Source organism: Anguilla anguilla, chromosome 17 (assembly GCF_013347855.1).
Source record: "Anguilla anguilla isolate fAngAng1 chromosome 17, fAngAng1.pri, whole genome shotgun sequence".
Taxonomy (NCBI): domain Eukaryota; kingdom Metazoa; phylum Chordata; class Actinopteri; order Anguilliformes; family Anguillidae; genus Anguilla; species Anguilla anguilla.
In genome coordinates this window covers 16,374,467-16,402,146 of record NC_049217.1, presented here as the reverse complement: position 1 = coordinate 16,402,146, position 27,680 = coordinate 16,374,467, and the positions used below count along the sequence as shown (strand labels likewise).

Genomic DNA, 27,680 nt, shown 5'->3' with positions numbered 1-27,680 from the left:
AGAGAGTCAAGTGTACTGTGTTCATGTGGTATTTTCTACCTTTACATTTTGGACTGTGCATTGCGATTGTTTCTGAGGGCATAGACATTGTAACCAGATGCATTTCCCAGTGTAAGATATAGTGTCTCTTATGTGATGCGTGAGTTTGGTATAAACATGTTCACTGCCCTGTTGGTCAGGAAAGGCACCACGTTTTGGTGCGGTTTTGACCGCCGGAGTGTCGGTCTGAATCTCGCTGGACCGCCCGTCGGCTAGTGACAGGGCGTATCGAGGGACCCGAATTGGCCGTGTCTCCATGTGAGGGATTGTCAGCTGGGGTTAGCTCCTCCTTATTGCTCCCCAGCGACACCTACTGGCGATACAGCACCTGCGAGAGTTGTGCTTGCAATTGGGGAAGTGGCCCTTTCCTCCCAGCGTGATGTGTTGCCTAGTTACATTCACAACAATCCTGGTTGGGGGCAAAGAAGAAAAAAAAAAAGGAAGTTCCTGGCATCGCTTGCGTCGGATGAGGCTACTTGCTACCCTTTTCCCTTCGGGGTTGTGGTGAATTAAGTTTTTCATTCATCCATCTGTTATCTAACCCGCTTATTCCTGCTCAGGGTCACGGGGTTGCTGGAGCCTATCCCAGCATGCTTTGGGTCAGAGGCAGGGATACACCCTGGACAGTTCACCAATCCATCGCAGGGCACACACACCATTCACTCACACACTCATACCTGCAGGCAGTTTAGACCAGTGCTTCTCAACCCTGGTCCATGGGGTCCCACTGTGTATTCTGGTTTTTGTTCCAACAATAGTAACATGCTCCGTATTGTAATTGTTCTTAATTTGTCTTTCTATTGTAGGAAGATTTACCCTCTTAAAGCTACATTATGCCAGAAATGGCTGTGTTTGCCCTAAAAAAATAAATGTCCCATATTCACATCTCAGGAATTTCAATCATTCTGACAAACTTATGCTGTCATTTACTGTGCTGTATGTGCTGTATGGCAAAGAATATCAATTGAAATGGGTTTCATTTTTAATTGACTTATTTCCAAACTGATGGATAAAATCAATTGGATACAATTTTCTGAGTGTGGAAAGCTAAAAATAATTCTTTGTAAAAATGAATGGAGTTTAACTGACCGCAAATGGCATCAAGCCAAACCTGCATCGTGTTAAAAAAAGTTTAACCACTTAGTTACGGTTGAACACATTTTCAACAGCTTTGATTGATTGGGAGATTGACTTTGACAACAGCCAGCGTACACAGTGGGCCCTCAGGACCAGGGTTGACAAACACAGATTTAGAGTCTCCACTTAACCTAACCTGCATGTCTTCAGGCTTAAGGGAGGAAACCAGAGTACCTGGAGGAAGACCACACAGACACAGGATGCGACCTTTGCACAGAGAGGCCCCAGCCAAGAGTGAACTGTTTTTTGTTTCACATTACCCAGTTTGTTGCTCTATGGTTAATGTTAGTTTCTTTAGCAGTTTGTTGCTCTATGGTTAATGTTAGTTTCTTTAGCAGTTTGTTGCTCTATGGTTAATGTTAGTTTCTTTAGCAGTTTGTTGCTCTATGGTTAATGTTAGTTTCTTTAGCAGTTTGTTGCTCTATGGTTAATGTTAGTTTCTGTAGCAGTTTGTTGCTCTGTGGTTAATGTTAGTTTCTGTAGCTGTTGTTTTATGTGTAATGTTAAGTTTCTTTAGCAGTTTGTTGTTTTTTTGGTAATTTTAGTTTCTTTGGCAGTTTGATATTTTATGGGTAATGTTAGTTTCTATAGCAGTTTGTTGTTTTATGTGTAATGTTAGTTTCTATAGCAGTTTGTTGTTTTGTGTAATGTTAGTTTCTATAGCAGTTTGTTGTTTTATGTGTAATGTTAGTTTCTATAGCAGTTTGTTGTTTTATGTGTAATGTTAGTTTCTTTACCAGTTTGTTGTTTTGTGTGTAATTCTAGTTTCTTTAGCTGTTTGTTGTTTTATGGGTAATTTAGTTTCTTTACCAGTTTGTTTTATGGGTAATGTTAGCGTTAGTGTTGTTTTTGCATTGTTGCTTTCGCAGCTTGTTGTTTAATGAGTAATGCAGTCTGTGCAATCCTTGCTAAGCAGTCTGCATTGAAACAGCAGTTGATACTGTAGAACATTGGTATTGTCAAGGCTGTGGGCAATGATGCTCAAGTCCCCCTCCATTCTTGGGTGCTGTCTGTCAGATAGCATTGTGGCACTGTAAATATTATCTATAAGGAAACATAATGGTTTTCATTAAAAACCTTCATGAGCTCTATTTGCATTGGGTGTTTTTTCCTTGTGAATTGTAATTCATTGATGCTGCAAAGGCGCCCTGTCTATTGGCTGCATTTTTCCCCAGACACTGACAGCTTATGTGTAGGCCCATTGGAATAATGGTTTGTGTAGCTAGCTATAGCTAATGATTCCCCTATAGTTTGTTTAGCTAACCGGCTATAGCTATGGCTAATGTTTCCAGTATAATTTGTGTAGCTGGCTAGCTATTGCTGTGTATAACGATTCCAGTATAGTTGATGATTTTCACTTTAGCTGCACTGATGGGGATTAAAGGCTGACAGAGCTTTATGGATAATCTCTGACTGATAGAGCATTTTTGGTGGGAATTGTTGTGGGTAATTTAGATGTAAATGAGTCAAGTTTAGTAGCATTAAAATACTGTTCCATGGGCAATTTAGTATGTTTTTATGTCCATCGTAATTATTCCAAAACTTAAAAGTTTCACTATTCATTTTTTTTTCCATCGTATTTTTTCAGCGTATTATTAATTCAGTCACAAATAAATGGTAGGAAATGTATTTTGCATTATTACATATGTGTGGACACCTTCACCTCCTGAAAATGGGAAATCATTTTCACATTTTGAAAATGAAAAATAAATTCTATAAACGACGAACAGTCGGTTCAGAGGTCTCCGATACAGCTGCTTTTTGAACATTACATTTTCAGTTCATTTACATTGTAATTATGCAATTTATAATCTTCGCTTCATGGGCCGATACCAGTAAGATTGCTCTGAGATGTAATCAGCCAATACTGACATGACCCTGACAATATCAGGCATCCCTAGTGACTGGCTGCTTTACATATACACAAATAACGAGGCTTGCGCTGCAGATTAACTCCATTTTAATACAATTTTATTGTAATTATAATTAATTTATCATTTATTTTCTCGGTTGCGCGCGGACTCGTTCGCTGAGCGTACGGGACGGGCTGCAAATGCAAATTTGGGAACGCGGACCCCGCCGTCCCGGGGTGTCTGCTACCCAGGAGATAAGCCAGCGTCTCCTACTGTGTTTCTGGTTCCGGAACATTCCCGTTCGAAAAATGAAGCGTACGGGGTCACCCCCTCAAAACGATCGCCGGGGCAACCCAGCGGGAAGGTTTTTTGCAAAATAAAAATGCTAATCCCACCTTCTAATATGCAGCGGCTTCAAAGCAAAGCCCATCTCCTTTCCCCCCACCCCCCCGTGTCATAATTGCGTGTCATTACTTGGCTTGCCTCGACTAGGAGGATCAAACGGACTGGACGTGGTTAAATGACCACACGTGAGGCTGTGTGTAAAAAAGGGTTCTCGCCCTGTTTCCCCCCCTCTCTTCTCCAGGCTAATTCAGTCTAATTTGTGTATTGCTTCTTTTTACGAATATGCTGTCACAGTCATACTGTACAGGAAGGTAGGAAGACTGTAAAATTGAAGGAAAAAAAACTGGGCCTGAATGCTCAGGAACCAGCAAGTGAGGTGTTAAAGGGGGTGGGGGTCTCCCTTGTGGGAAGACGTCTGGAGGGGAACTCTGGGGCCGGGGGGGAGGGGGGCGGAGCCCCGGCGCTGCTGGTGTCTCGCGGGCGTGTGACGTGGCGTCTCTCTTGTTTCCCTTTCCCAGTCCGCCGCCGGAGGTCAGGCGATGGGGCTACCTGCGGGAGGCGCTGCTGCGGTTCCGGCGGACGCACGACTTCCCGGCAGCCTTCGAGGCCCTGACCGTGGGGGAGTGGGCCTGGGGCTACTTCACCCAGCTGGGCTCGCACCGGCAGGAGCTCCTGCGGCAGCACGTGAGTGACAGGGGAGGTTGTGTGGAGGGCGTGTACACACTTACCTGTGTGGCATTTTGTGTGGAGGGCGTGTACACTTACCTGTGTGGCATTTTGTGTGGAGGGCGTGTACACTTACCTGTGTGGCATTTTGTGTGGAGGGCGTGTACACTTACCTGTGTGGCATTTTGTGTGGAGGGCGTGTACACTTACCTGTGTGGCATTTTGTGTGGAGGGCGTGTACACTTACCTGTGTGGCATTTTGTGTGGAGGGCGTGTACACTTACCTGTGTGGCAGTTTGTGTGGAGGGCGTGTACACTTACCTGTGTGGCATTTTGTGTGGAGGGCGTGTACACTTACCTGTGTGGCAGTTTGTGTGGAGGGCGTATACACTTACCTGTGTGGGAGTTTGTGTGGAGGGCGTGTACACACTTACCTGTGTGGGAGGTTGTGTGGAGGGCGTGTACACACTTACCTGTGTGGGAGATTGTGTGGTGGATGTTTACACACTCACCTGTGTGGGAGTTTGTGTGGTGAATGTTTACACACTCACCTGTGTGGGAGTTTGTGTGAGGATGTTTACACACTCACCTGTGTGGGAGTTTGTGTGAGGATGTTTACACACTCACCTGTGTGGGAGTTTGTGATGGGCATTTACACACCTACCGGTGTGACAGTTAATGTGATGTCTGCTTGCACCCTTTCTGTTAGAGTAAATTCAGCCATCCTCCTGCGTGTTTGCTTGGCACTGCATGTCAAGAGCCCGCTGAAAACCGATGCTGGAGATTCTTCACTTGGCTTTGTTTCAGACGAAAGGGTGTGTCCCCACGGTGACCGCTTTCCCTCTTTCAGGTGTACCGCTACCTTAGCGCCTTCCTGTTGGACAGCGGCGTCCGAATCGAGTCATGTGACCGGTACTCCTCTGAAACGAACGGAGCCAAGATAACATCGACACGACACTGGTGAGAGAAAGAGACTTTATAACGCATAATGCTGCTGTGTTAATGTGCGTTGTGCTGCAGTGTTAATGCACTCTGTGTTAATGTGTTGCTGTACCTGCAGGCTGGTGGGGGAGAGGGTGGAGGTGCTGCAGTGTTAATGTGCTGCTGTGTTAATGTGCTCTGTGTTGCTGTACCTGCAGGCTGGTGGGGGAGAGGGTGGAGGTGCTGCAGTGTTAATGTGCTGCTGTGTTAATGTGCTCTGTGTTGCTGTACCTGCAGGCTGGTGGGGGAGAGGGTGGAGGTGCTGCAGTGTTAATGTGCTGCTGTGTTAATGTGCTCTGTGTTGCTGTACCTGCAGGCTGGTGGGGGAGAGGGTGGAGGTGCTGCAGTGTTAATGTGCTGCTGTGTTAATGTGCTCTGTGTTGCTGTACCTGCAGGCTGGTGGGGGAGAGGGTGGAGGTGCTGCAGTGTTAATGTGCTGCTGTGTTAATGTGCTCTGTGTTGCTGTACCTGCAGGCTGGTGGGGGAGAGGGTGGCGGTGCTGCAGTGTTAATGTGCTGCTGTGTTAATGTGCTCTGTGTTGCTGTACCTGCAGGCTGGTGGGGGAGAGGGTGGAGGTGCTGCAGTGTTAATGTACTGCAGTGTTAATGTGCTCTGTGTTGCTGTACCTGCAGGCTGGTGGGGGAGAGGGTGGAGGTGCTGCAGTGTTAATGTGCTGCAGTGTTAATGTGCTCTGTGTTGCTGTACCTGCAGGCTGGTGGGGGAGAGGGTGGAGGTGCTGCAGTGTTAATGTGCTCTGTGTTGCTGTACCTGCAGGCTGGTGGGGGAGAGGGTGGAGGTGCTGCAGGGCTGTATTGCTGAGCTCAGCCCTGCTGATGGTGCAGTCCTGAGGGCCGGGGTCAACGACTTCAGCGTGATGTACTCCACCCGCAAGCGCTGCGCCCAGCTGTGGCTGGGGCCCGCCGCCTTCATCAACCACGGTGAGGGATCTTTCACAGACACCCTCTCACACAGTGAGGGGCCCTCTTTCACAGACACCCTCTCACACAGTGAGGGGCCCTCTTTCACAGACACCCTCTCACACAGTGAGGGGCCCTCTTTCACAGACACCCTCTCACACACAGTCCGGGACCCCCTCTTTCACAGTCAGTTTTAAGGCTTTAGTGTCTTTCTCCTTCAATTTGGCAGATCTGAAAGCGGTTGTCGGTCAGCTCATTTCCGGCAGGTTCTTGGTGGTTATGTTTTCATGGTAACAGGCGCCCCTCACACGCCACGTAAACACTCAGCTCCCTTTTGCCATGGAAAAGGTCAGCAGCCTGCGACGGAAACTAAACTGACATTTTCCACGTACCGTGTGCGTTTCTCCTGCATGCCAATGCTAAAGTACAGTTCCTCCTGAAGGCCATGTAGATGGAGAACTTACCATTGTGTGAGGACAGAACAGTCAAAGGGACAAAACGGAACAGGTAGATTTCGTTTTTTTTCCTTATAAATGTGACTGCCCTGGAGCCAAATCACCATCAGTAAAAAGGGAGCAGAAAGTGTTTTTCCATTAAATCAAGTGCAGCTGTGCTGTGGACAGTATTTTACAAATGCGTGTTTTCAGTTACCTCTGGTCATTTTTTGACTCTGTATTGATTCTGTTGAGGCCAGCGATCTACTGACATTTTAACCTCAGGGAAAAAATTATCTGGTGTGCCTCAGACTGGTGAGCGAGTGTGTGTGTGTGTGTGCGTGTGTGTGTGCGTGTGTGTGTGTGTGTATGTGTGTGTCTGTGTCTGTGTCTGTGTCTGTATGTGTGCATGTGTGTCTGTGTGTGTGTGTGCGCATGTGCGTCTGTGTGCGTGTGTGTATGTATGTGTGTGTGTGTATGTGGTTGTCTGTGTCTGTGTGTGCGTCAGTGTGAGTGTGTGTGTGTGCCTGTTTGCGTCTGTGTGTGTGCATGTGCGTCTGTGTGTGTGCATGTGCGTCTGTGTGCGTGTGTCTGTGTGTGCGTCAGTGCTGTTTCCGTCAATGAAAATGAAGACGAAATTTTTTGTCAACGACCTGTTTTTTGATGACGAAGCTCTAGGGGGGCTTAGCGAAACGTTTGATTTGTGTTGATCCAATAATAAGCATGCATTATAAGGTGCAGAAAACCAACTTGTCAATGCATGCCTGTCATTGGCTTAATTGTGAACTTGACTCTCTCCACAGATGTAAACTTTGATCCACATATTTTGCTGCCATAACCACTCTATCACTAGCAAACATTGGCGCAACGTTCCTTCTTCTGGAAGAAAAAGAACGAAAGTATGGGAATTTTCGGAATTCAGCACAACATAAACGAAATGCCGCATTTTTTCACGACGCTGCATAATTCGCCGTTTTACGAATTGTGCAGCATCGGGGGAAAGATGCGCCATTTTGTTGATGCTGTGTTGAACTCCAAAAAAATTCCGAATCGCAAAAAACTGGAGGGACTGGTTAGTTAGCCTGTGAGTTGATATCCGCTGAACGTTAGTGCATAGATGTCAGGGTGTCGAAGCCTCAGCTGTCTTTTTAGATTTGTCGTATTTTTCCCCTTGAGTATGTAAGTACACCTTTGTTCTTAGCCGAATAATTCCGGGCTGTTTTTGTATTTGTATTTTAAAATATTCCCGTACTGGCAGCTTAAAATAGCTGGGTGGCTGGGGGGCATTCTTGTTGGAAAGTCTTTCACATTTAGAAATAAGGGGCGAAAATATGTTAATTTATTTTATTCTACATGTTTTAAAATACTTTGCCTTACCGTTCTCAATTGATATAAGAACACTTTTGTTTTGTTATGCTGGTAACTTTAAATAATCATAAATAATCTCCACGATTCTTGTAAAATAATCTTGTCTTTTTGGCAAGGCCCTAACGATATCCGAAGCTGTTAAAAAAAAAATGTTGTTATTATATATGTATCCATGTAACTCTCAGCCTGTGACCATATGATTTTTTTTTTTTATTACATGGAGTTTAATCAACAAAGGAGCTGTGTGTTTTTAAATGAACTTAGTGAAATGCTTTACAATAATCTTTAATGTCTTCATTGTCTTTTTAAAAAGTAAAGCTGCTTTGTTACAGACACACTGCAGGCAGACAATGCCGTGTGTACATTTGAAGCAGAGTTCACTCGTGTAAAAGGGGCGGACGCTCCTGTCATAACAGGTTGTTTCTAAATGAGTTGGGTAGTCTGTGAGTACCAGTCATTACCTTTGTAGACTACCTTTAGGGCATTTAACTACTGGAGGCTGGAAATGACATGTGACAAAAATTAAGTAGGACTAAAACGTGACTAAAAAAACTTTTATTTTCGTCGACTAAAATAAATATGATTTTAGTCATTCTTGTCTTGACTAAAATTAATGAAGAAGGCATGACTAAAATGTGACTATAACTAAAATGCATTTTAGTCAAAAGACTTAAGACTATGACTAAATCAAAAACCGGTGGAAAAAACAACACTGGTGCGTGTGTGTGTGCATGTGCGAGTGTGTGCATGTGCATCTGTGTCTTAACAGGATGAGCCCCCAGCAGCCCCCTCAAAAACACGGACTGTACTTTACCGTTGAAACATTAAATGTTTATGTATTATTCACATGACCTGCCTTTATGGTTCACTGAAAAATGACAGCGTCGCAGGCCGTATCAAGGGAAGGCATTAAGAATTAAATCCGAATGAATTTCATAAAAACGTCCGTCTCTGCCCGGCCGTTTTAATTCATTGCGTTTGCATTAAAAACAGGAGCGAGGCACTATTTCGACGCGGGCGCTTTCCGAGGATCCGCTTTCGCTCGGGGCCTCGGCTGCGGTGTTTTTCCCGGGAGCTGTCGTGTCCTGATCGCTAAGAGGGCCCCTGCGGCCAGGCTGGCTTAACTTCAGGACGAAGTGGCAGCTCTCCACCGAAGAGGTTTTGGGCTTCTGCAGAACTACCGTGGCAGCTTCACACACTTAACGTTTTGCTATGAAGTAATAATTTGTCCTTGCACCCATGGACTCTGTTGAGCTACTACCGTTAGGCTATTATGGCACATTTCCTGTTCTAGACTTCTGCTTTTTTTTTTTTTTTAAACACTTTCTAATGTTTCTTTTATGTGGTTATCAGCATTAAACTCTGTAGGTAAAGAGGTCTGAAATCTCTGTATCTGGCACAGTGGAACAAGGTGTGGTGCACGCTGATGCGTCTACACCGCTCCATTTCGATCAGCATTAGCGCATTGCTGGTCACGACACGGACCGTTTCAGAAGACTGAGCGTAGGTCTGGCTTATAAGAGATTTAAGGTTTAGACTGCAAATCTCTCAGACTAGCAGAAGCTAATCTTCAGTTCTGACAGAGGAAGTCATCACCTTTTGTAAATGACAATGGAACAAACACGCTTACGGGCACGTGTTACTAGAATAAAGTAACCGGTCCCAGTAGCCACAGTGGAAACAAGTAAGTCCATATTGCAGGAACAAGTCTTTAGAACTTCTTTCCTAAGCATAGTTTTAGCATACTAATGATAATGATAATAATAGTAACTGGCGTGACTTCAGTGGAGTACTGCCGTTGCTTTATGGGGTTGCATAGGGCTGAATAATGGCTTTGAGGAGCGCTCTTGCTGCTCGCTGCACAGGAAGCAGCAGTTGGGCTGGGGCTTTGTGGGCTGGGGCCCCCACCAGCAGGAAACACGCCTGGCCAGGTGCACACGCGTGTCTCAGTCCCCCCTGCGGAGCTCCTGGAGACGGAACGAACCGCAGAGCGCCTGTGACGACAGCAGATGGAACGGGCTGTAAAGTACTGAAGTCCATCTTCAGGGTTCACCTAACAGTCATGGAACAGTCAGTGAAGTACTGAAGTCCATCTTCAGGGGTCACCTGACAGTCATGGAACAGTCAGTGAAGTACTGAAGTCCATCTTCAGGGTTCACCTGACAGTCATGGAACAGTCAATGAAGTACTGAAGTCCATCTTCAGGGTTCACCTAACAGTCATAGAACAGTCAGTGAAGTACTGAAGTCCATCTTCAGGGTTCACCTGACAGTCATGGAACAGTCAGTGAAGTACTGAAGTCCATCTACAGGGTTCACCTAACAGTCATGGAACAGTCAGTGAAGTACTGAAGTCCATCTTCAGGGTTCACCTACCAGTCATGGAACAGTCAGTGAAGTACTGAAGTCCATCTTCAGGGTTTACCTAACAGTCATGGAACAGTCGGTGAAGTACTGAAGTCCATCTTCAGGGTTCACCTACCAGTCATGGAACAGTCGGTGAAGTACTGAAGTCCATCTTCAGGGTTCACCTACCAGTCATGGAACATTCAGTGAAGTACTGAAGTCCATCTTCAGGGTTCACCTACCAGTCATAGAACAGTCGGTGAAGTACTGAAGTCCATCTTAAGAGTTCACCTGACAGTCATGGAGGTTCAACAAACAGCCATTGTATGGAAGCAGTGTCCTCAGAGAGACTGTTGAATCCCATTGGAGTTGAGCACAGCGTAGCGACGGGTGCAGTTGCCTCAGTTAATGTGGGTTAAGAGCTGTTAACACACAATTTAAACTTGGTTTCTCTATATGATCGTTAAAAAAGAAACTTTGTGTCGCGCAGCTGCGTTTAAAAAGTGGAAACTATCCGTTTGAGGAAACCGGCCAACAAAGACAACTTTGGCTTCAAACGGAACGTGCATCGTTTTTAACCGTAGATGGATGGTACTCAAATTCAGTTCATACACCCCACAGAGCTCCCGCACTCACTCTGCATCGCGCAAGAAGCTAATTTGGCCAGTCCCTGATGCGAGGAAGACACGGACCCGCCGGCCCCGGGGAAGTGGTATCAGGCCCTGACACCGTTCGCCGGTCTTACTTAATTAGCCCTGGAACATCCGCCCCGGCCCAAACGCCCCAGCTGAGTAGCTCCAGTCGGCCGCTGGGAAGAGGTCTCGCCCTGACGCTGGGCTTGAATAACCGCTTTCGTTGTTGCCGGGGACGACTATAATTTTAGCCTTTCTTTTTTTTTTTTTTTTTTTTACAAATGAACCGATTCGCACTCCGTGTCCGAATGGAATTGTTTCTTCGCGTCCGGAAGATAAAGAATAAACCCGTGAGTGTGTGTGTGGGCTTGTTTTTTTTTTCCCTAACTTGTAATTATGACAGCGATAGCGGTTTTTATGTGCAGTACATTCGGTCAGTTATAACCGTTTCCCTGTCGCGCTGCGACTGTAATTACAGTCGCCGTCACGACCGTCGTTAACCCCCCCGGTCTAATTATGACATTCCCAAATTCTTTTTTTTTAAGTTTATTTCTGAGTTGCTGAGTGCCTTTAAATGGACAAAAATGGCTGGTGCTTGGTGTGCTTTCGTGCTCGATTTTTAAATGTGGGATTGGATTGCGAAGGCAATTCAAATGTTGTTTTGCCAAATCGATCCAATTTCAGTCTCTGAATGAAACGCTTTTAGCCTTATTCTGCAACCGAAAGACTTCTTCCCCCACCCCTGGAGTTTTCGAGGCAGAGTACCTGTGCACTGAAGAGCTTTGACGTTCCTACTTCTAAATGCTAACTCAGTTTTTTCTCTCTCTCTCTCTCTCTCTCTCTCCTTTTCACGGTGTGAAGACTGCCGGCCAAACTGTAAGGTAAGAACCTTGTTCCTGCAGATCGACTCTGTCCTTCAGGCATATCGTTTGCGTCTCATCTGTATTCCGGTCCCCTCCCCACAACCGGCGCATCCAGTGCCCATCTCTCGTTTCGATCGATTTTACCGCTCGGGTGTTTCCTCAGTCTTTTACGGGGGGCCTCAAACTCCACTACCCTTTCCCCCGCGACCCGTCGGATGGCGGTAGTCGACGGTAACCCGGGCGGGAGGGGGAGGGGGGGTGAGCACGGAGACACAGACTGCGGGGCTCTGGCTGAGGCCGCTCGGCCGCACAGAGCTGAGGAGGAGGCGGGGTTAAGATGGCCGCAAGGAACCGGGTCTTAAATCGACCCCGACGTCTCCTCCGTGGGTTATGGTGCCCTCTAACGTTCGGGTCAGACTTCCATAAATTCATCCACCCATCCATTATCTACACCCACTTATCCTGGGCAGGGTGGCAGGGACAGACATATTTTTTGTTGATTCGGCTCTGTACTCCGCAATTTTAAAACTCTCGTGGTGAAACTGCAGATTATCTGCTTTCATTAAAGTGTATTTTTAATACTTTTTGATTTAACCATAGGTAAAGTACAGCACTTTTTATACATAGCCCCTTCCGTTTCACGGCACCGTAACGTTTGGAACATATTAATGTTACTGCACCACCACGCCATTGGGCGTTCCCTGAGCAGGCCACACCGCACCGCCACGCCATTGGGCGTTCCCTGAGCAGGCCACACCGCACCGCCACGCCATTGGCCGTTCCCTGAGCAGGCCACACCGCACCGCCACGCCATTGGGCGTTCCCTGAGCTTGTCACGGCGTGGTCCCTCTCCCCGTTTGGGCGGGAGGGCGCAGCGCCCTTAGGACCGTTGCAGAAACGGAGAACAGGATCGACGGCGCAGGGTCGGTGATGTCACTCCCCCGGCTCATTTGCATGTCCGCCGGGGTGCACTCCCTTTGCGGCGGGCGACCTGGGGACTCACCTGCCCGCAGACAGGCAGACCCACCTGCCACCCCCCCCCCCCCCCCCTGCTCGGAAGGGATTCCGCGGCTAAGACGCGGCGCGGCGAAACCGCCATGCAACCCGGAGCCACCGAGCGCGTGCGAGAGGAGCCGTAAAATAACGTATCGCGTCGGGCCCCGGTGATCTCGCCCCCCCCGATATCTCCGCGGTAACGACAGGCCGCGGTTCAACCGCTCTCCTCTCCCGCCGAATTCAACTTTAATCATTTTTATAGCGCGCTTCGTACGGATAATTGCGATCCGACGTAATAAAATGACCGTGAGGAACAAACCAACAAAGCCCGTCGGCATTATAAACGAGAGCTGTTAGCGCCTGTAGACACGCGGTCCCCTGACAGTTTGGGGGGGGGGGGGTATTTTGTGTCGTTTGTTGTAGTCTCTTGTTGGCCACTGTCTGTCACCAGTTGTATTATCTCTCCCTGTCGGCTGTGTACTGACTCTGCCCCCGTGTTCTCTTTCCCTTTCTCTGTCTCTCTCTCCGTCTCTCGCTCTCAGTTTGTCCCCGGTGACAAGTACAGGGCGTGTGTCAAAGTGATTCGGGCCATCGCCCCCGGAGAGGAGATCACCTGTTACTACGGCGACAGCTTTTTCGGCGAAGATAACGAAATGTGCGAATGCTGCACATGCGAGAGGTGAGGGGGGAGGAGGAGGAGGAGGAGGAGGAGGAGGAAGGAGAGTATGTAGGGGAAGAGATTTGAACAGCCATGTTTTAATCACTTTGCCTAAAGTGATCTTCCTTTCCTAATACATTTATGCATTCCATGTCCATGTGTGGGTTTTATAATCCATCCTGTATTTTTGCTGTTGCGTGTGTGAATGGCACATCGTCTTGAGTTAGTCTGTCTGTTCCCTGCTGCCTCCTGCCTTCTCAGGAAAGGGGAGGGATTCTTCAGGCAAAGAGAAAGACAGCCGCTTTGCGAGGACCCGGGAGACGTCGCAGGGCAGAAGTACAGCCTGAGGGAGACCGACCTCCGTCTGAATCGGGAGAAGGGGAACTGCACCCCAGGGTCTACCCCGGCGCCCACAAGCACAGGTAGCACACTGTCACTGTACACACCTGTCCCCACAAGCACAGGTAGCACACTGTCACTGTACACACCTGTACCCACAAGCACAGGTAGCACACTGTCACTGTACACACCTGTCCCCACAAGCACAGGTAGCACTCTGTCACTGTACACACCTGTCCCCACAAGCACAGGTAGCACTCTGTCACTGTACACACCTGTCCCCACAAGCACAGGTAGCACACTGTCACTGTACACACCTGTCCCCACAAGCACAGGTAGCACACTGTCACTGTACACACCTGTCCCCACAAGCACAGGTAGCACACTGTCACTGTACACACCTGTCCCCACAAGCACAGGTAGCACACTGTCACTGTACACACCTGTCCCCACAAGCACAGGTAGCACACTGTCACTGTACACACCTGTACCCACAAGCACAGGTAGCACACTGTCACTGTACACACCTGTCCCCACAAGCACAGGTAGCACACTGTCACTGTACACACCTGTCCCCACAAGCACAGGTAGCACACTGTCACTGTACACACCTGTCCCCACAAGCACAGGTAGTACTAACCCACTGTACACACCTGCCCTCACAAGCACAGGTAGTACTAACCCACTGTACACACCTGTCCTCACAAGCACAGGTAGTACTCTCACCGTACACACCTGTCCTCACAAGCACAGGTAGTACTCTCACCGTACACACCTGTACCCACAAGCACAGGTAGTACTCTCACTGTACACACCTGTACCCACAAGCACAGGTAGTACTCTCTCACTGTACACACCTGTCCCCACAAACACGGGTAGTACTCTCACTGTACACACCTGTCCCCACAAGCACAGGTTAGGGTCTGCCAAATTTAAACTATATGCATCCACAATTGAGATACAGTTAAAAGTTACTCATTACGGTTATTTTTCAGATAATAAACTGATCATTAATTAAGTTTAAAATTTGACTGGAATGGAATGGAATTGTTCCTAACCTGGACACCAACTGATCTTCACTTAATGTTACAATTGCCATGTATTTTCTGTCTGTTAAACCCTATTTGTTCTGCTTTGTCTCAGAACTGTGTATCATTGTTTTGTGGTAGTACCTCATATCACATAAAGATCAGACATTATCTTTAAAAAGAGACTATCTTTCCGTTTGTAAATTTTTTATGAACTGCTTGCATAATGGAGGATTAATTGCCTCCACCTTGTCTGTTCCAGCTCTTTCCCCGAGATTTTCCCTCTCCCAGAAGATGAAGAAGAATCCCGTTGCCACGAGCGCCAGCAGCAGGATGAGAAAGAGGAGCCGGTGCAGACCGGACGAGCCGGAGCGAGCCGACAGGAAGCAGGACGCGGCGTTCCGAGGCTCCTCGCCGCACGCGGTGCTGAAGGACCTGAGGGTGCGTCTGCACCGCTGCCCCGCCGAATTACTCTTAAAGTTCAGGCGGTCCGCCGGCGGCGGGGAGGCCCTCTCCCGCCCGCCCGAAACGGCGAAGCCCGAGGAGACGGGGACGCCGGGTGGGCCCCTGATCCTCCTGGCCACGGGCAGGGTCGAGGGCGGGAAGGGGAACGACGAAAGCACTTTTAATCACAAGCCGGCTCGCGAGCTCAACCTGCAGCCCTTCACCCTCGGCCCTCCGTCGCACGACGACGCGATTGGCGGGCAGAACGGGCGCAAGGCGAGCCCGCTGGACAGAATTCAGCTGGTGGACACGGCGCCCCTCGTTGTACAATCAGCGATCTCCCCTGATGACGCGGGGAACGCGGACAGAACTCCGCTAGAAGGTTCCGATGCTGGCTCGCAGTCGGCTGTGCACAGAGTCGTCGTCACTAATAAGAGAAACAAAAGCAGGTCGGCAGCGATGAGAAAAAGCGGCGATCGCCCGGGTGGCCCAGGAGTCGCGTGTAGCGGTAGCATTAAAGATGGCCTTAGGTACGCGAATGGAGTCGACGGCAGTAAAACGGGCGCTGTGGACATCTCGGTTAAAGCTGCTCCCGGTGAAAGCAGCTGCATTACCATCGCTAACAGCAGGTCCAGCAGTAGCGTGTCCTACATCATCAACCGACTGTACACTGGAGTGGGAGAGTCGAAGAGCAGCGAAGTGCAGCGTGCGGGCTGTCCGTCTGTCAGCGGGCGGGAGGATCCGCCGGATTCGTCCACTGAGAGGACCGATGGCGAACCACAGGACTCGGAACCCAAGTCTGAGAACGGCAGCGACGGCAAAAATGTCTCGGACAACTCCGGACGCCTGGACTGTAAAAATGAAAATCGCGCCCCGCACCCTTGTCAGCTAGTCGCCGCCCTCGTCACCGTTCCTTCTCACTCTGTCAAGTCCCGCAACAAGTCCACCCTGTCCCCCTCCGGCCAGTCTCTGCTGTTTGGGTTGAAGCAGTATCTGACGGTTGAAATGGTTAGGATGTCCTCTCGTGAAGGTCAGGAACCGGGAGGAGGGGTAGTTGAGGGAGAGCAGGAGGAAGGAGGGAAGGAGGGAGTCGGTGGGAAGGAGGAGAAAGCGGGGGCTGGGGGTGCAGCAGCAGAGGAGGGAAAGACCGATGTTAAAGATTCGAAACCGCGTTCCAAAAGAAAAGGCCAGGCCCCCTCCAGACCTAAAAGTAGGAGGGGGGTGACTGAGAGGTGTGTCGGAGCAGCGTGTTGCCAAGGTGGAAGTGGCAATGTGGCTTCTGAGGAAGTGACAGGTTTACAGCAGTTAGAGCAAGAGAAAGGGGGAGAAGAAAGAGGAAAAACTGAGGAAGGTAAAGGCGAGGAGGGTGTGAATGGCAGCGAGAATGAAAATAGTGCTGATGTAAGGGAAGAGATAATCCAAGAGAGAGCTACAGTGGGGACGGCAGAGAAGGGCGGAGAGGAGGAGACGACAAACAGTCAGAGGGTTGAGAAGCATGGGAAGGAAGATGGTGGGAAGCGGGACGAGAAGACAAATGAGGGCGAGAAAGGAGGAGGGAGGAAGAAAGGTGAAGGAAAGAATAGTTTAATTTCAACCACAAAGATTGCAGAAGAGAAAGAGAAGAAAGGTGCAGATGAGGGAGAGTCTGCACGGGAGAGGGAAGGAAAGAAAGCAGGACAGCCGTTTGTCCGGCCCAGAAGTATGAGGAGAGGGAAGTGGATGCTCGTGCATCCGAACAATGGAGAAAAAAAGAAAGTGGAAGAAATTGACAGAAACGGTACGAGAGATCAACCAAAAAAGGGGCACTCAAAAACCCCTCGGAGGAAGCTTTTGGGCAGCATCGTTATTAAGGAGGTGAGGATTCTTCTCTCTGACGTTCTCGGGAAGAGCAAAGAGCAAAGCCTGAGCGTGAAGCGGCAGGAGAAAGACGCTAAAACCCCAGAACGTAAAGAAAAGAAGGACGGTCCGGGAGAGGAGGGGGTGAAAGGAGGAGAGAAGTCGAAGCTGCCGGAGAAAAGGAAACCGGCAGGAAGAGGAAAGAGGAGAGCGAGGAAAGGGCACGTGTGGAGGACGCTGAGAAAGAGAGCGGCGGAGACGGAAGAGAACTCGCTCCCACCTCTGACGAGCGCAGGGAAACTCATGAAGCAAAACGCCCCGCAGCAAGAGCGGCCTCAGACTATTACAAATCCTCCAGCGCGCTGCGCGATTCCGGCGGAGCCGAAAGCTCCTAAGCCAGCGCTTTCAGCCCCAGAGCGGCCCGCCGCCGAGCAGTCCAGTCTGAAGCGGGGTCTGGATCTTGCCGCGCAGGCACGCAACCAGGCTCGAATCCCATTAAAGAAAAGGATGTCTCTGCAAGCGATGGCGATGGAGTGCGAGCAGAGCTTAAATTCGGTTCCGTTGGAAGTCCCGTCGGAGAAGGCAGCGGCACAGCCGGAGCAGAAGTTGGACTCGGAATCAAAAGTGGCGGAAGAAATGAAAGTGCAGACCGAGTCGAGGGAAAAAGATGGTGGAAAAGCAGAGGGAGAAAACGAAAAATGCGCATCTCCATCCCGCTGCGAAGCGGCGAAGCCCGAGAGCGTGCCGAAGGCAGGATTGGTCCGAACCTCGCGGCTGAGCTCAAAGCTCAGACGGCTGCGTTCTGCGGCAAACGGGAAAGAACCGGTCCAAGCAAGCCGAAGGGTTCCGCCGTCGAGGGCAGGGCGCTTAAGATCAGGGAGTGTCAGGGGGGCCGGAAAGACGGCGGAGCAGGAGGCCGGGAGCGGCGAGATAAACGGGCGGAGTAAAGACGGAGACGGGGCAGCGGAGCTCCCGGGTGGAGGCGGAGCAGGAGCAGGAGCAGAGGGGCCGGAGGATACCTCAGCAGAGACCGAGCAGGAGCAGAGGAAGGGAGCGGAGTCCGAGCGTCAGGAATTCCAGACCGAGCGCGAGCCGGAAGTGCGGGAAGAATCTGGCAACCAAGAGACTGTAGAGGAAGTGGACGCAAATTCCACACCTGTGTGCGTGGACCAAAGGCTGTCATCTCCAGAGACTCAAATAGAGGGTCCAGAACTTTTAGAAAAGTCTCCATCTGATGAGATCGCTCCTGTTCAGTCCAGTCCTGGGCAGGAAAATGAAATGGTTAGGGAAAAAGTGGAGGAGGAGGAGGAGGGAGAGGAGAGGCAAACCGAAGTCCAGATTTTGTCTGCCTTCCAGGATTGTCTGGAGAGGGATGATGACCAGAACTGCAACTTGAGAATTCGCCTGAAGAGAAAAAGAGGAGAGGAGTGGGAGATGGAGAGAACTGAGGAGGAAGACATGATGGCCATCTCAAGTCCAAGTGAACTTCCGCTTTTCGAGCCTTTTCAGGCCCTCCTGGACTCCGTTTCCATCCTGAACCTTGAGATGGAGAGGGAAGTGAGAGCCGAGATGGTCCTGGAACAGGAAGTGGAAGCTCATAAAGACCCAGAGGAAGGGTGGGAGAAGGACGCCGAGCTGAAGACGGTCGAGAGTCCAGGGAGTCCAGGTCAGAGTGAGAGAATAGACGTAAGGGGTGAAGAACTGGTGGGGCAAGGGGGGGAAGGTTTAGAAGAGAGCAGAGAGGCGGGGGGAGTGAGTGATGAAGACATAGACTGGGGGGTTTGCGCAACGCAGCAGGCTTGGGGAGCGGGCGGGAATTTGAGTGAGGCTAGCGCTAATAGAGGGGAAGTAGAGACTGATGCTGCTAGCATAGAAGGAGGAGATGAAACCAAAACGAGAGACGTGGAAGGAACAGCAATGAAACCTGAAGAAAACGACATAAACTACGAAAGAGATGAGGAGAACGGTGGCAACGGAGAGGTGGAGAGCAGGCCACTCTCCACCTCTCCACTGCTGAGGACACATTTCAAGGTGGAAGTCGAGGACGGCGACGAAGAGGAGAGGGGACAGTTCTCTAACGCCGACGGAGGGGACCAAGCCTTACCGCGAATCAGACTGCGGAGGATGGCGGCGGGGGAATGGGCGGTGGAAACCGAGGACTGGGAGGGGAACGATGGCGAGAGAAGCCTCCGGAGGGTGGACAGTGAGAGCGGGCACGAGGGAACGGGCGAGGCTACGAGAAGGCTAAGAAGGCACACGTCGTATGTTCAAGAGGGCCAGTTTGGGGGAAACGCGAAATTTCGCGTGTCGGAGGAGGAGGAGGAACGCTCATCTCCGCGCTCTCGCCTCAGAAGGAAGGTCAAGCAGACACGACGGAGAGGCGTCCCCGTCGGGCCCCTGAAAATGGAGTCGTCCGGCCTCCCGCTTTCTCTCTCGCCCCTCTCTCTCAACTCGCCCCTCCGCAGCTCTCCCGAGGACCCTCTGTCGTCCGAGCCTCCGAACTGGAGGAGGGGGGCGGGGAAGGGCAGGGCGATGGTTGAAATCCGGAAGAAGGTGAGGAAAATACGACCAAAGCAGGGAAGAGCCCTGAGGAGGAGAAGGAGGCGGCGGAGGGAGGTCAGGAGGTCCGGCGGGCCGAGTCAGAGCTTGCTCCAGATCAACCAGGGTCTCTCCACCGTCCCCACGCTCGAAGCCTCGAGTCAAGCACAGGCCCCTGAAAGAAGCATTCCCAATGACACACATTCTACCTCTCAGTCCCAACCTAAAGCTCCCTCTCCCCTTTTCTCATTGATCGAAGGCTCTCTCCTTAACATCGAGTCCAGCAGCACAAACTGTTGTGAAGATCTCCTGGACTTCCAGACGTTGAACTTGGAAGGGTATTACCACCTCCCTCATCCGGGCAACTTTCCGAATGCGCTCGGTGCATTCTGCCCCGACCAAGAAGAGAACCATTCGGATTCCTTCAACAGCCCTTTCTCCCAAACCCCTTCCGAAACGTGGCACCCGGGCACTCCGTACCTCGACACGCCAAGTCCAGGAAGCAACTTCAGTTCGGGTGCAGATCTGCAGAGCTTCCCAGATTTCAGTTGCCCCAAAAGTGTCCCTCTCTCTTTAGGTGAAGATCACACGTCCACCAAAGATGCACTGTCTTTTAACGCACTTGGCTTTACAGCGGCCTCTGAAGCTGCCGCACAGGGCGCCCATCCCGCGTTGAATTTCTTTCCTGATAAAAATCAACAGGCCGTCCACACGAAGGAAGACTCCAAATCCCAGCATTCTCTCGCTGACAGACATCAGAGCGCCAGCAAAGAGCTGCTCATGTTCGGCACCTCGTCGGGCTCCGGGTGCGCCGCCGCCCCGAGCTCGCTGGCTCACAGTTCGCAAGTCAACCCGCTCAATTACAGCTTCAGCTCGAGGGGAGTTTCCGCCCAGTCCGCGTGTGCCAAAGTCCAGACCGACCCCCAGAACAAAGGCATCCAGCCTTTCCACAACATCGGCGCCGCGGCCAAACAGGAGCTCTTCTCCGGCCACGCGACGCCGGGCGCGTTCAGTCTGGGGGCTCAGGGTTTTCCGGCCAAGTCCTTCGGCTCGCCGGCGGGGAGCAACCCGGCCGCCTTCCAGCAGTCGCACGCGGTCGGCCACGGGGAAGCGTTCTGCTGCACCTACGACAAGAACACCGGCCTGTTCGAGAGCTCCGGCTATCTGGCCGGCCACTGCAAAGACGCGGGCGCCCTGAGCAACCCCGGCCTGCCGTTCAAACCTCCCGGCCCCAAGCTGGGGTACGGGGACCCCGGAAAGAATCGCCTGGTTTACGAAGCCCCGAACCCCCCCAGCGTCGCCTGCCACCAAGCGGGATATCCGGAGTACGACTTCGGCGTGGGAAAGGGCACCGTTAGCTACGAGGCTTCGGAGTACCTGAACAAGCCTCTGTCCCACGGCGACAGGATTCACCCGATTTACTACGTGACCACCAGCAAAGAGCCGGTGGCCTTCAACAAAGCGCCCCCCGACAAATCGGGCCTTTGCTGCAGTTTGTCGGAGCGGAACGTCTCCACTTTCCACAAGTCCTTCTGTCCCTTCGGCGTCGGCCATCAAAGCTACAGCATACCTCTCGGCAAAAGCTCGAACCAGGGCAAGCTGGAAGCTCTGTCCCTCTCCCAGAACCCCCACTCCGGCTGCGCCCCGTCTCCCCACCCCCCCGACCAGAGGCCGCCGCCTTTCTCCAAGCCCCCCGCGTTTGCGCAGCAGTGCGACCCCTCGGGCTTCGCCTACGGCTCGTCGGAGGCCCTGGACAAGCCGCCGTCGGCGCCTCCGCACTGCGGCCCGCACGCGTCCCGCAAGCCCCCCGAGCAGCAGGCCCCGGGGGGCAAGCCCCTGCCCTACGGCGGCCAGGCCTCCCCGTACGTCTTCAACTTCACCGGCGACCACTCCGTCACCCTGGGCTACAAGGACGGGGGGGAGTACCTGAACTACTCCGGGGCCATGCCGGGCAGCTACACGTACCGCTGCCTGATGGAGCCCTCGGGGACGCAGGGGAGGCTGGTGCTGGAGCCGTGCGGGCCGGGGCCCTCGAACTGCCCGCCCCCCGCCCCCCCGGGCGGCTTCGCGGGGCTGCGGGGGGAGGAGCTGAGCAAGAAGGACCTGCAGCAGCAGCAGCAGCAGCATCAGCAGCATCAGGGCCTGGGCTCCGCCCACGGCCCCGCCCCCTCGGTGTCCTGCTCCCTCCCCGCTTCCTCCCACTCCCTGGGCTCCCTTCACACGGACAGGAAGCCCAAGAGACTCAGGCTGGTGGTGACCGACGGCTCTGTGGACCTGGACCTGCAGTACACAGACTGATTTGTCTAGGCTTTAAAAAAAAAACACAGAAGACTGACTGATCCAAACACCCCACATATTTATTATTTGCTGTTAATCGTAAGACCAGGAGTTTACGTGGCGGCCGCACAAACAGTACTGTTCGTCTTCTGTACGAGTAACACTTTCTGCCTGAGACTTTAAAACAAAAAAAAGAAAGAAAAAATGTGTGAATGTGCACAGGATTTTATTTTATTTTTCCCAGAAAGTAATTTTATTTTTTACCAAAAATCCCCCCAAAAAAATGCGGTCACAACCTCTAAAAGATGTGTGCGCTTAAAACGATTTAACCCCTGTCCAATCACAGCGTGACCGGACGGGTGCAGCCCTAGTTAAACTGAAGCAGAACACGAGGAGTTAAACAGGAGGAGGTGAAGCTCGGATGGAATGTGACGGATTGTGTGTCTCCCTGTGCGAGATTTCAGACGCGTCGTTTCCACACTTTATTTCCACTTAGGAAGTTGTAAGATTTTAGCTGACGTTATTTAATATCCGTTTTTTTTTGCGGTAGTACCACAGTTCTCTCCTGACCTGGCATAGCAGAATGTAGCCACATGGTGGGGCCGTTGTGCCCTTTCGTGAAAATATGTACCCCAGTTATTATATTTATTTAATTCAGTCCACCTTTTTTTAAGAAGTGGAACATCGTTTTTATATTCACCTAGGTGGTCATGAAATGTATACGTTTATGTATCAGAAAGGATGTGTGTGTGTATTGTGTGAGTGAGAGTGATGTGTATAATTGTATGTTTGTGTTTGCGCATACTGTGTGTGTGCGTGTGTGTTTGCGTGTACTGTGTGTGCATACTGTGTTTGTATGAGTGCGAGCATGCGTGTGTCTGTGCGTGCGCGTCTGTCTGTGTGCGTGTGTGTGCGCGCCTGTGTGTGCGTGTGTGTCCGTGTGCGTGTGTGTGTGTGTCTACGTGCGTGCGGCGCATTGCCTTACTGGATGAACTAGAAGCAGCGCCCAGCGAGGCGCAGCAGCGAGGGGGGCGGACCCTCTGAGGGGTGGGGTAATGCGCTGCGAGCGCTCAGCTGCGCTACTGTACGGCAAGCCAGGCTCAGGTGCTCCGCTGCGCTGAACACTTTATTTAAACCCGCGGGGAGGGGGAGGGGGGAGGGGTCAACACGGAAGCGTTCTCCCTCATTACTGAACCTCAGCGTCCCGTCTCCCGCCAGCCCTCCTCGCCAACCCAAGTTCTCAAGCTCGCTCGCCGCTTTCCGCGCGACGCCGCTCGTTAAAAGGAGTCGACGCTTCTCCGGCGACGCCGGAGCCGGCTCGCGCCTCTCGCCGCGGTCGCGGTCGTTCCGAACCGCGCCCGTAGCTAACGAAGGTCCGAAGTCGCGCTTCGCCGACCGCCGTTTTTTTCCCGAGCGTCGACAACCGACCGAGCGAGGCGCTCGCGAGCGTGGATTCTTAGGCGGCGGCGTTTCCACGCGAGCGCGTTCGTCTCCGACGCCGTGCCCGCACTCGCTTACAAACGGAGGGTAAAATGGCTGCCGGCTCTTACATCACGGTATGGGGGGGGGGGCGGAGCCCAACCAGGAAGTTGGGACTTGGGAGACTGGACTGGAACCATAGGGATTTGTGATACTGTATTTAAAATAAACAAATAATAAAACAATAACGGTGCTGTCATGATATGTCATGATGCGTTTAAGTTAAGCTGGGCAGCGTGTATGTATACATTTGTTTCTGTGTTTTAGGTGAGACAGGAAAAAAATGGCCAATTTATTATTTATTTCAATATCTCTGGTCTTAATAAATGGTGCTTTAATATAACTTAAATGTAACAAACCGATTGTATATGATATGAAGTTATGAAGTTAATATTAATGGGTGGAAAAAAAATTGACTTTTTTCTGTACTTTTTCTGGAAAAAAAAAAAACATTGGTGTCCATTTATGTGTATATCCCAGGAAAGCTCTTTTTAGGGGAATCTGGTGGGGATGTACGTTTGACGCCTTTTGTAAGCAAGAAACTGGAGGACCGATCCTTTATAATGTTCTGCTGTAAAATAATACATTGGAAAAATTAAAGTTTAAACATGTTTGTTACCATTTCGACTGATTTGTGTGGTTGTGTCGTGCTGGTTGAAGTCCCCCTCTTCTCTTCTTACCGGTCTTTTCACTTGTTGTTCTCTCCTCCTGTTTTCCGACATATTCCCGCTGGTCTATAGCTTGTACCATCTTATCATTTTTTTATATCTGTCCTCAAGACTTTTTTTCCCCCTCCTTTCAGCCCATCTGTCATTTCCCGATCTCTCTCTCTCTCTCTTTTCCCCTCTGTCTCTCGCTCTCTCTCTCCTCCCTTCTCTTGCTCTCTCTCCTCCCTTTTCTCACTATCTGTCTCCTCCCCTCTCTCTATTCCTCTCTCCTCTCCTCTCTCCCTCTGTCTCTCTTTCTCTCTCCTCCTCCCCTCTCTCCAGTCCGTGACCCACTTTCCCCCGGCAGCTCGGCGAGCGAGGGGTTAACTCCGAAGGCAAGTGGGACAGCTTTTTCCATAAGGAGGACAGGGTGGAGGAGGAGGAGGAGGTGTTTGAGGAGGGCGCAGGCCGAGTTCCTCAGCGTTTAACTCCCATGAAACGGGAGTGGGCGGGGCAACCCTGCCGACACATAGATACACGCCCCCGCGCCCCTGGGGCGTACTCCCGAGCGTCCCGCCAAATCGATTAACAGCCCCATGAAAACGGGGAGCCCTCAGCGAAATGAGGAATCTGTGTCAAAGCATCGTCCAAGCAGGGTTGTTTAAATGAGCAAGGCCATGCGTCTGTTCACACTGTGAAACGGGTACACTGAATAACACACCACTTAAACGCACAAAATGGGAACAGTCTACATTCCACTGAGAGACTGCACATTCGGACAAATGACTACAAATCCCAGCGTGCACCACTCTTCCTTATATGACTCGTATGCTTTCATGTCTGGTCCAAGTGTCCAGTAGAAGGCTTGCTTCGACAAAGGTTACATATTTAAAACGGGATGCATACGTGACACCAGAAAAACTCACTCCTTCCATTGCAGCCGGTGTGAAACGAACGTGAGAACTCTCAGCACAGGGACTGCTCTTAACGGGAGCAGAGTCCTAATAACGCCACCCCCCCAAGGACAACGTTTTGGAATGCTTTTAATAGCCATAATTATTTTTCTCTGTCATTAAAATTATTTCCTTGCGTAAGGCTATTCATTTGCATGAGCGGGAACGTTATCTCATTGAAGCGTTTTATAATGACACCGAAAGTAAACCCCTTTTTTTTGGGGGAGGGGGAGGGGGAGGGGGAGGGGGGCGCAAATATTTCTGGTGACCGCTGCGTTGGCTGGGCACCTATTTTTGTCTTTGCCAGCAGCTGTGGATGATCTCATTCCTGAATCATACCAATACGAGAGGGCCTAGCTGTGGGTGCGCCGTCTTCACCGCGTAGCGTCCTAAACGAGCACGCAGGCCGCGCTGCTGGTTCTCGCTGTTCCAACCCCAATACGGCTTCGATAGCTTCGCTAATCCGAACCGGCCTTTCTGCCTTTTTTTTTGACACTGCTCAAAATCTGGCGGATGAAGGAGGAACGTTTCCCTTCGAGAGCTTCTCTCGGGACGGCCGTGACGGGCGATGTCATTTCCTCTGGAACGGTGCGTCTGCTTTGGGAGCTCGACGAAGGCGAGTGCAGATCACTCCGAGAGAACGAGATCTCCAGCCGTGGAATGTGTGCTTTGTTAGGGTCGGAGCAAACGTAGGCAAAGAGTAGATCTCTATGACTGTATTTCACTGCCTCCCCCTACTCACCTCCTATGTCCGGCCCCACCCACCCTCTGGAGTTAAGCTCCACCCTCTGAAGTTCCACCCGTACCTTCTAACACCAGTGATGACAGACTAACTCTACCAACCTTCTACATGTGGGGCGAAATGCTTACATTTATGCAGTAATGTTGTTTCCAGTGTGTTCAGAACTAAAAATGTCCTTTCAAAGTGCCATTTTGAATCAGAAGCACATTGTTCATATGGGTGCTTTGATGGTACCATAGACTGCAAATACAGGAGAATGCTGTGGGGAAGAAAGGTTTGGTTCTACATGGAATTATTATTGAATAATCTGTAGTAATTGTAGCACACTGCAGTATCCACCCCCAGTGTAAAAATACAGCATTATCACACATCGAGCAGGCTGCAAAAGCCATCCGCTTGTAACAGTTTCATCAAGCGGCTTGATCAATCAAAGGAGAATTGATCTATGTCAAAAACCACTAAGGCACCATGAAACATGATTTACACTTTCTCATGTAGCGTGCTTCTGCGATAGACTGGTGGTCTGTCCAGTGTATTCCTGCCTCTCCCCTAATGCATGCTGGGATAGGCTCCAGCACTCCCTGCGACCCTTCTCGGGATAACCGGGTATAGACAATGGATGGATACTCTGTGATTATTATGGCAAGGAATAGATGTCTGCAAAATTATGCCATAGGTCTCTGTATCAGATTCTATGCAGTCTGTAGATGTAACTTTTTGCAGACTGGTAGCAGACTTTTTTTGTTACTGAAATTTTTGGATTGGGGAAATTATAATTACGCTGCTAAACAGGCTTTCCCCCGCGGGTATAATCATCACGTTCCTCTGCTCTCTGAGCTGTACCTTACACCCTCTACCCCTCCCCGGGTTTTAATTAGCCTCCTCTCCCTTCGCCACTGGTGTCCGAGCGGGGGGGTCAGCAGCCTCGTTGTAACGACCGGGTGCGGTACCGTCGCCGGTGATGTCCGGCGTGTTTTTATGACCCCCTGTTACAGACGCGTGTCTGACATATGGAAATGCATCGTGGGTAATGTATGACGTGTCCCACATAGCGAGCGGCGGCGGCGCTGGCGGCTTCAGCGGGGGCCGGCGGCGGCGACGGGAACGTTGTCGTGGGAACGCAGTCACCTTGCCCGATTTAGCAGCGGCAGCCGCGGGGAGAGAGCGAGGGTGAGACGGATAGCCCTGGAGCGCTCGGAACCATCTGTACCCCTCAAACGCCAGAGGGGGACGGGGGGGGGGAGAGAACTAGGAGTGGCTGGGAAAGAGAGGGCGAGAGGAACATTCATTTAAAATCTGACGGGATGATTTTAGGACCTGAACTTGCCATCGGTAAAGTACGGGCTGGACTAAAAGCACACCTCCCTATCATACAGACCGGACTGGAAGCACCCCCCTCACTGTACGGACCGGACTGAAAGCCCCCCCTGTCATACGGCCCAGACTAAAAGCACCCTGCTTCCGTACGGACCGGTCTGAAAGCACTCTCTCCCCACCGTACGGGCCAGACTGAAACGATCCACTACCGTACGGGCCAGACTGAAACGATCCACTTCCGTACGGACCGGTCTGAAAGCACCCTCTCCCCACCATACGGACCAGTCTGAAAGCACTCTCTCCCCACCGTACGGGCCAGACTGAAACGATCCACTACCGTACGGGCCAGACTGAAACGATCCACTACCGTACGGACCAGACTGAAACGATCCACTACCGTACGGGCCAGACTGAAACGATCCACTACCGTACGGACCAGACTGAAACGATCCACTTCCGTACGGACCGGTCTGAAAGCACCCTCTCCCCACTGTATGGGCCAGACTGAAACGATCCACTACCGTACGGGCCAGACTGAAACGATCCACTACCGTACGGACCAGACTGAAACGATCCACTACCGTACGGGCCAGACTGAAACGATCCACTACCGTACGGGCCAGACTGAAACGATCCACTACCGTACGGACCAGACTCAAAGCCCCCCACTACGGTACGGTCTGGACTGAAACGATCTGCTACCGTATGGACCGGACTGAAAGTTACTGTAAAGTTACTGCCATTACTATACCATACGGCTACTGTGTACGCTTTGAGGGAAATGGAAAAACAAAGCCATGGCCGCCAGTCAGTTCTGGTTCATGGAAAAGCTCTAGGGGATGTATC

General features: G+C 51.0%; 1 protein-coding gene across 3 annotated transcripts in view; it reads left to right on the top strand.

The window, feature by feature from the left end:
• The window catches only part of kmt5c (lysine methyltransferase 5C), a 37,155-nt gene extending 13,359 nt beyond the window's left edge, over positions 1-23,796 (top strand). For all 3 annotated transcript variants that reach the window (XM_035397754.1, XM_035397753.1, XM_035397755.1), the window contains exons 3-9: positions 3,893-4,058; positions 4,891-5,000; positions 5,796-5,959; positions 11,579-11,598; positions 13,119-13,255; positions 13,496-13,656; positions 14,864-23,796. In XM_035397754.1, coding sequence (XP_035253645.1) covers positions 3,893-4,058; positions 4,891-5,000; positions 5,796-5,959; positions 11,579-11,598; positions 13,119-13,255; positions 13,496-13,656; positions 14,864-21,717 — 7,612 coding nt within the window. In that variant the 3' untranslated portion in view covers positions 21,718-23,796. The remainder of the gene's footprint in view (positions 1-3,892; positions 4,059-4,890; positions 5,001-5,795; positions 5,960-11,578; positions 11,599-13,118; positions 13,256-13,495; positions 13,657-14,863) is intronic.
• Positions 23,797-27,680: the final 3,884 nt, after the last annotated feature.